This window comes from Zea mays, chromosome 3 (genome assembly GCF_902167145.1).
Source record: "Zea mays cultivar B73 chromosome 3, Zm-B73-REFERENCE-NAM-5.0, whole genome shotgun sequence".
Taxonomy (NCBI): Eukaryota; Viridiplantae; Streptophyta; class Magnoliopsida; order Poales; family Poaceae; genus Zea; species Zea mays.
In genome coordinates this window covers 236,409,963-236,418,732 of record NC_050098.1, presented here as the reverse complement: position 1 = coordinate 236,418,732, position 8,770 = coordinate 236,409,963, and the positions used below count along the sequence as shown (strand labels likewise).

Below are 8,770 nucleotides of genomic sequence, written 5' to 3'. Positions count from 1 at the left end.
TTTCAATTGTTTGCCAGATGAATAACGAAGCACTTTTAGGTACCAATCTTAGCTAGGAAGGCACTTCATTGTTCACTCATTCTGTAGGTCTTTTACCGAAAGAAATAAATATGTATGTTGAATTTGTACTTATCTTGTATACATTATGTTTTTGACATACTAAATTTGGCATATTTCAAGGGAACTGTGTTGTTGTATTCATATACTATTTCTAGTGTGTGGTGTATTCGTATACTCCATTTATCCTAATGCATGAGCGTAGGTGTCCTACAACCAGGTTGTGGGAAAATACTAACAGGACTGATGCAAATATGGACTACTACATGCTCTGGGCTTTTTTAGCTGGTCCACTTTTCATTTTAGTTTTCTATTTGGGGAACTGCTGGAGTAAAATCTTAGCCTGCCGCTAATAAGTTTTTGTTTGCCGCTAATAATCAGTTTTGGGGGAAAATTTTTTAGTATCCTTTTGGAGATGCTCTTATAATCTTTTAATGATAAAATGTCTCCTTTTTATCTCTCTCTTTCCGCCACCCGTAAACCTCCTATCCGCCGTTGCTAATCCTTCCACACTCCTCCCCCGCAACCACGGGATCTCTCACTGTCCCACCCCACTCCCTCCTCCATTTGGCAGTGGCACATCTATATAGGCACCCGGAATCCCCACTCCCCCACGACGCCGTCCCCGTCCCCGTCCCGACGAATTGGAATAGGAGAAGCAAAAGGTAAGATCTTCCCACGCCTCTCGATCCACGATTTCGGTTGATTTTTGTGGCGCCGGCCGCGGGGGATCTCCTTTTCAATGCCGCTCCTGTTTTCTTTGGTTACTAGGAGATTCTCTCATACCTGTAGCTAGTGCTTGCCGCTCTGCATCCTAACCCCACGGAACTGCCGTTCGTTTCCCACGAATCAGATGATGGATCTCGCCGACAGCCAGCAACAGCGGCTCATCGCCGGCGCGGCTCTGCTGGTCGCCACCGTCGCCTTCTTCAGGTTCCTCCTGCGCTCTCGCTCCGGGGGCAAGCGCCTGCCGCCCACCATCCCGGGGGCGCCGGTGGTCGGCGGCCTCGTCAAGTTCATGCGCGGGCCTATCCCGATGATCCGGGAGCAGTACGCCCGCCTCGGCAGCGTCTTCACCGTCCCCATCATCAGCCGCAAGATCACGTTCCTCGTCGGGCCCGAGGTGTCCGCGCACTTCTTCAAGGGCAACGAGGCCGAGATGAGCCAGCAGGAGGTGTACAGGTTCAACGTGCCCACCTTCGGCCCCGGGGTCGTCTTTGACGTCGACTACTCCATCAGGCAGGAGCAGTTCAGGTTCTTCACCGAGGCGCTCCGGGCCAATAAGCTGCGCAGCTATGTCGACCAGATGGTTGTTGAGGCTGAGGTGAGAATTTACTTACTGCTCACCTTAAGATCTATTCTTAATCTCTGAATGTATGGTTGATGTGGCGATCCAGTAATTGTGATGCTTGTTCTTCATACATTTGGATTTGTGGATCTGTAGCTGTGGACACATTAGGGGTAATTCAGTACTTGGGGAACATGGTTTGCAATATGGTAGTTCCACAGGAGTACCATAAACCCCATACCTTATGTGTTTTTATTCATATTTATTTTCTGAGCATCTCTACTTAAAGGCTGTTGGTTTGGTGCTTCCCCAGCATTTTACTATCTCGGTGGAGCTTTGTGGTGGCAAAAATTCACTAATTTAGTGAGTAGGACTTAACATCTGTGATTTATATCTTCATTTCCCTTTCCTAAGAGTGTAAATCCTAAGTAGTAGGCTTTTGGGATGCTTTGCATGCTCTTCTTTTTTCTAGTGGGACATTTTCTTTTACACTACTTTGTCGATTCTTTATATTTTCCCTAGTTTTGTGTATTAAAGTTTCTTTTCTATGTTCTGATGAACTGTCTCTGTGTACACACTCATTCTACCTTTTTTCTCAAACAACACTCAAATCAATTTAGAGATGATGGACAACATTCCTTTACTAGACGACCTCTGCAAGCTATATTTATTTGCTAACTCACAAATGGGTATGATGACACATGGACACAGTTTTCTGTTTCTTGTAAAGTTCAGGTGGGAGTAATATATTACTTTTTTCTATTAAAAAATGCTATATTGTTATCAGAAACATTGTAATTACTAAGTCTGTAAAAAAGAACTGCAGTTATGTTGTGAACTGACAAGATATCTTGTGTTGTACTCCATCTAGTTGAATGTGAAGGCCAATTATAAAAGTGTGGCTTCATATTACAACCAATATTATTATGGCCCTGTCCTAAGACTCTTGATTTAAGTATTAATTTTAGGTCTTGAGCTTCATTCAGAACTGCATTGAAACATTCCATATAAACTTGTTACTGAAAAAATGGAGTTATGTTGCTACAAACACCAGAAATGGCAAGATAAACTGCCAACTCTGGCAACACATCTTGGATGTGCACATAGTGCAAGAAAAATTGAGTACCTCATCTTCCTTGCAAATTCAATTTTATCACACTGGCTCCATTGGAGCTTGTTAATCTCATCACCTTCATTCATAATATTAAGGTTGCTACTGCAGTGTCTCTTATACCAATGTTGAACCAACACAAGATCTTCTCATAATATTGGTTTTCATAATTTTCTGTTTATTTTAGCGTTAATAAAAGGGTTGAGTGAATACCGGAGGCTCCTAAACGAGTGGTGTCTGAGGAAGGGATAAACCGAGTCAAGTCCTCCAGCAAATGCGGAGAGGCTGCTTCAAACCTGTGACCCGGTGATTCAGTGAGACAGCTCTCATCACTGCCCTAGGCCTGCCCTTCTCTCATTAGCATTAACGATGAAGCCAAATTTTTCATGTATATGGAGAGAGTTATCTATATCAGATTTTCTGTACATCTGGCCTAGTAAGGTCCATATTAGTAATAACATGAAATGATGTACTTAGCAAGCCAAGATATTAGTATTCTGAATTTCCTGTTTTTTAATCATATTTGTGTATCCATGTTGGATAACTAATGTCATGCACAACTCCAACCTTTCCTGCAGGAGTACTTCTCAAAGTGGGGAGAAAGTGGCACTGTTGATTTGAAGTACGAGTTGGAGCACCTCATCATACTGACAGCTAGCCGGTGCTTGCTGGGAAGGGAGGTGCGAGAAAAGCTGTTCGACGATGTTTCTGCTCTCTTCCATGACCTTGACAACGGGATGCAGCCAATCAGTGTCCTCTTCCCGTACCTCCCAATCCCTGCGCATAAGCGCCGTGACAGGGCACGGGCACGTTTGGCAGAAATCTTTGCCACCATCATCAAGTCCCGCAAGGCCTCTGGACAGTCTGAGGAAGACATGCTGCAGTGCTTCATTGATTCCAAGTACAAGAATGGGCGCCCCACCACCGAGGGTGAGGTAACCGGGCTACTTATCGCAGCGCTCTTTGCTGGACAGCATACCAGCTCAATCACCTCAACCTGGACTGGAGCGTACATGCTTCGCTTCAAGCAGTACTTTGCAGAAGCCGTAGAGGAGCAGAAGGATATCATGAGACGGCATGGCGACAAGATCGATCATGACATCCTGGCAGAGATGGATGTCCTCTACCGGTGCATCAAGGAGGCCCTTCGTCTCCACCCGCCGCTGATTATGTTGCTTCGCCAATCACACAGTGACTTCACCGTGACAACAAAGGAAGGCAAAGAGTACGACATCCCCAAGGGCCACATCGTCGCGACATCGCCATCCTTTGCCAACAGGCTGCCCCACATCTACAAGAACCCTGACTCGTATGACCCTGATCGGTTCGGTCCTGGAAGGGAGGAGGACAAGGCTGCAGGCGCCTTCTCATACATCTCCTTCGGTGGCGGCAGGCATGGGTGCCTCGGTGAGCCCTTCGCCTACCTGCAGATCAAGGCAATCTGGACGCACCTACTGAGGAACTTTGAGTTCGAGCTGGTATCGCCATTCCCAGAGAACGACTGGAACGCCATGGTGGTTGGCATCAAGGGCGAGGTGATGGTTAACTACAAGAGGCGGAAGCTTGCCGTGGACAACTAAGATTGTGGCCGCAGTCTCTAGATGCTTGCTTCTTGTTGATTCAATTGTTTTCACATGTTTGTCAGCATTTGTTCAGTGCAAGTTCTGCTGTACGCAAGCCAGCCTTGTTAGGGGTGTTTCTGTTGTTTAGGATTTTGAAATTTGTTTCACTATGGGGCCGCCATGATCTGCAACTTCTGCATGTTCAGCTTCCTGGCTAAGCATTCCCCTATGTCAAATCTGTAACTTGTAGCATCTATAAGCCTGTGGGTCTTTTGTTCAAATCCTGATGTTTATCATTGTCTTAGATGGATGTAAACACAAACATAACAAATAACCTAATGAATAAACTCAGGTGTTCAGTGTGAATCTGTTGTGAGCTTCTGATTCTGATCACGTTCTCTATCTGTTGGTTGCGTCCGATGCTGAATTGAGCTGCACAGAGACTAAAAGGCTGTAGGATGTGCTGTTGGCCTGCTGCCTACTAGCCCGCGTGCTGGCACCACATTTTTTCGAGAAGAACGTGGACTGGCACATTTTTTTAGAAAAGCACAATAGTTATTATGATACAAATCAAAAGCACGAAGTCAGCACCACATTTTTTAAATTAAATACGTGGCCTGCCAACATTTTAAAAACACAATGTGCATGTTTGTTTCGGCTTCTGGCAGCTTCTGGCCACCAAAAGCTGCTGCGGACTGTCAAACGCTCAGCTTTTCAGCCGGCTTCTATAAAATTCGTTGGGGCAAAAACCATCCAAAATCAATATAAACACATAATCGGTTGAGTCGTTGTAATAGTAGGAATCCGTCACTTTCTAGATCCTGAGCCATATGAACAACTTTATCTTACTCCATACGTAATCGTAATGATACTCAGATTCTCCCTACAGTCAGATTCTCTCCACAACCAGATTTTTAGAAAAACTGGTCAGAAAAAAGCTGAACCAAACAGGCCCAATTAGTTATGGATCTGAAACAAAAGCACAAAGCAAAGTCAAGACGTTTGAAAATTACAAACTTAACACATTAATGATGTAGACCTTAAGATAACCTATATAAAGGTTCAAAGCAGAGCTAAGATGTTCGAGGTTATAAACTTAACAAACATGAGTAACATAGGTTTTAAAATAGTCGACACGAAGGTTCAAATCTAGAAGTCTAACACAGATAACACAAGTCCTAACTCTTAAGGTATCCCTAGATTGACTCACACAAAACTCATGCTCATATGTGTCTTTATATCAATAGGTACAAACAAAAAGTGGTCTATCATTCTCCGAAACATAACGTAAACCTACTACGATTTCATTACACAAGATAATTTTGTGCAATAAGTTATATAGGATACAAGTAGGAATGTAGGATAAAAGACTTGTTTGAATGTACTAAGGCTAATATTAGTTGAAGACATTCAAACACTCTAGCTAATAATTCAGTTATTAGCTACTTTTAACAAATTAGCTAGCTAATTCCACTAGCAATTTTTTAGCCAATTGACTATTAGTTTTAGTGCATTCAAATCGAATCAAACATGTCATTAATCTAGTATAACCAACAACATAGTAAGCTGGTAATCATGGGCTATTAGATTCCACAATCTTGACTCATGGTAGAGATGACACGCACTCATAGTTCATGTTAGTAAAACTTGAAGTGTTAAAATTGTTGGAAAATGGATGGCACTATTAGAACAATAAAAATAGCCACAAATATTTCAAAATCCTTACAATCCAAACCAATGAAAATAGCCACAAGTACTTAAAAAATGTTGTGTTTCTAACCCTCTTCACATTTAGCATTTACTTTCATGCAATTTATGTTCTTCAAATTATCATGTTCGTATAGGTTTTAAAACTAGAGTGGAAAACTTTGTTTGGTAGGCCTACAAAACTTGTTAGGCACAATGAGTGAATTTGATTAATCGTTAGATTTTATTTCCAAACTTTTTATGAGCCCAATTTAATCATGTTCTTGGGCACATTGATCCTTTTATAGATGATGTAAATTTTTATGTTGATGTCAAATTAGATGCAACAAAAAGATCTATACCCGGAGATAAAAACGAAGATAAAGTAGTGTCTTATACCTGCAACACTGCAACTATCACATGTTGTTTTGGCTTTTTTTATCTCCTTAAATATTTTTCGCTGCATCTCAAATTTTACAAGTACATAGAACTACCGTAAACTTTGCATGATCTATCCATTATTTTTTTGATATACTTTTTAGGCACATCTTGATGTTTCTTTAATGGGAGAATAGCAAGAGCATCTCCAATAGTTATGTAAACAAGTCCCTAAATATAAATTTAACAAGTTTTCGAGAAAAACCCATCTCCAACGGTTATGTAAATCAATTCCCTAAATTTACGAACTCCCTACAAAACTCAATTTCATCCCTACATTTACCAACCTTGTTGGAACTTCCTAAATCAACGTTGGTACTAAATCCATCGTGAAAATCATACTTTTGCCACTATTTTGTGTTGTCCCACTATCTTGTTAATCACAAATCCACCTCTAGCGTCCAAATGTCTTGATGCTGCCATTGCTAGACAACCTTTTATGCCAAGGCGATGTGATGTCTTCACACCATCGTCGCAACCGTCTGGTCTTTCATCGATAACTTCGACCTCTCAAGATATTAGGGAAAATTGTGATATTGATTTATACCGGTAACTCAATTAAAAAAACATGCTTGCCTATTTTTTGACGTAGACAACTTTAAAAATTAGCAATTAATAAATAGAAAACTATTAGAGACATACATTTTTCTACTCCTTAAAATATTTGAGCAACTTCTTAAATTTATAATTTAGATTAGAGTGCTAAATTTACAAACTATTGGAGATGCTCTAAGAGTGGGAGCATTAGGGTAAACTTTTGGGTCAAAAAGTCCGGTTTCTAGATATATTTCTTATTTTTAGTCCGATCTGGGATACATTTTTCAATCCGATTTTTGGTGTATTTCAATTTAAATTTGAAAAATACAAAACCCAAACTTTGACCAACTAAACGGTTCTCAAAACCGTTTAGCTAATATTAGTTGAATGTACTAGAGCTAATATTAGTTGAAGACATTCAAACACTCTAGCTAATAATTCAGTTATTAGCTACTTTTAACAAATTAGCTAGCTAATTCCACTAGCAATTTTTTTAGCCAATTGACTATTAGTTTTAGTGCATTCAAATCGAATCAAACATGTCATTAATCTAGTATAACCAACAACATAGTAAGCTGGTAATCATGGTGTAGGATCTAGGACACCGGCTAGAGGGGGGTGAATAGACGGTTTTGACTAAAATCAAAAACACTAGGTAAATTTAATCAATATAACAAGAGGAATAAATTCTCTAGTGACAACAAGTAAACAATGTATGAGAATCAACTGCGGAGATTGAATACTTGAGGAATAATATGCAAAACACTAATCACTTGCAAGGCAATAAGTAATGCAAGAAAGTAAAGACACCGAATTTTATCCCGTGGTATCGGTGATTTGCCGATCACCCCTTATCCACGTTGAGGTGGACTTCAAGCTCTCACTTGCTCCTCTATCAAGACACGGCTTGATCTTTGAGCCAAGTGGACAAGAAATCACTCAATACCTCGATTCCACTAATGTCACCTTTGCCGCTCTGGCGAGGTAGGCGCGAACCCCTCACAATCAACACCGCGGCTTCTCCACAATCTTCTTGGAGAGCTCGACGGAGACAATCACTTGAGCCATCTAGGAGGCGGCAACCTCCAAGAGTAACAAGCCGATGACGCTTTCTCGGTGTACCACCTAGTGCCTCAAGAATCACCGAAGGATGCAAATGCACTAGGAACCCTCAATCTCCCACTAGAATGCAACCTCAAGCAAAGAGTGTGAGAGAGTGATTTGGAGGATCACAAATGAGCTCAATGTGTGCAAGGAATGGCCAAGAGAGCTCTCTCACACGAGCTACCCTTCTATTTATAGCCCCCCACCAAATTCCAACCGGTATGAGCAAAAATCACCAGTTCTGCGCACACGCGGACGGTCCGCGCCCTAGGGCCGGACGGTCCGCCGTACATATAACGGCTATAATTCCCGTATGAAATCTGTCAGAGTTGTCAGAAAAGTTAGGTCCGGACAGTCCGCCCATCAAGGCCGGACCGTCCGCGACCTGACAGCAAGAAGCACCTGGACTTCGGACCAAGAATTGTTAACACGGGCGGACCGTCCGCCTATAAGGCCGGACGGTCCGAGACCTGAGACAGTACTGTCCGGACTTGTCCCCCGGACAGTCCGTAGTACAAATCTAAAAAATCACACAGTCCCTGTCCAAACCATATTTGACACCTGCGGACTGTCCGCCCGACACAGCCGGACGGTCCGCACTATAATTCAGGGACTGACCCGAAACCAGCCTTCTCTGGTCAGGACTGCGGACGGTCCGACCCTAAGGCCCGGACGGTCCACAGTGCAAAGGAACAAGATAGCTCCGAAGTGGTCAGACTTCGGACCCCTCTGGTGGATCGCGGACGGTCCGCCCTCAAGGCCCGGACGGTCCGCGCATCCAAGACTTTGCATTTTTCAAACGCGCTTTTGAAAGAATTTTTAACTCAAGAAATTTGAAGCGTTGTTAGTCCTCATGCAAATGCAACCACTAGATGCTCTATGAGGCACTAAGTTTTACACAGATCAAAGTCATTGACCCCTCTTAATAATACGGCTATCTAGCCTACTAATCCGGTCAAGTATCTTCTCTAAACTCCTCAAGACCGG

The 8,770-nt window shown here is 42.5% G+C and overlaps 1 protein-coding gene across 2 annotated transcripts; it reads left to right on the top strand.

The window, feature by feature from the left end:
• The first annotated feature begins 539 nt into the window (after positions 1 to 539).
• On the top strand, positions 540 to 4,384 carry LOC100382691 (cytochrome P450-like protein). 2 transcript variants are annotated; one of them, NM_001353398.1, is made up of 3 exons: positions 540 to 722; positions 911 to 1,381; positions 3,035 to 4,384. In NM_001353398.1, exons 2-3 carry the CDS (start codon positions 911 to 913, stop codon positions 4,034 to 4,036), a joined length of 1,473 nt encoding a protein of 490 aa, NP_001340327.1. In that variant the 5' UTR covers positions 540 to 722; the 3' UTR covers positions 4,037 to 4,384. The 2 variants fall into 2 exon arrangements, with proteins under 2 accessions (NP_001340327.1, XP_008673148.1); XM_008674926.4 differs by having other exon boundaries at positions 547 to 722; positions 829 to 1,381.
• Positions 4,385 to 8,770: the final 4,386 nt, after the last annotated feature.

Coding starts and splice junctions, on each gene's coding strand:
- LOC100382691 (NM_001353398.1), top strand. CDS start 911: ATGATGGATCTCGCCGACAGCCAGCAACAGCGGCTCATCGCCGGCGCG. Junction 1,382..3,034: donor AGATGGTTGTTGAGGCTGAG/GTGAGAATTTAC, acceptor CCTTTCCTGCAG/GAGTACTTCTCAAAGTGGGG.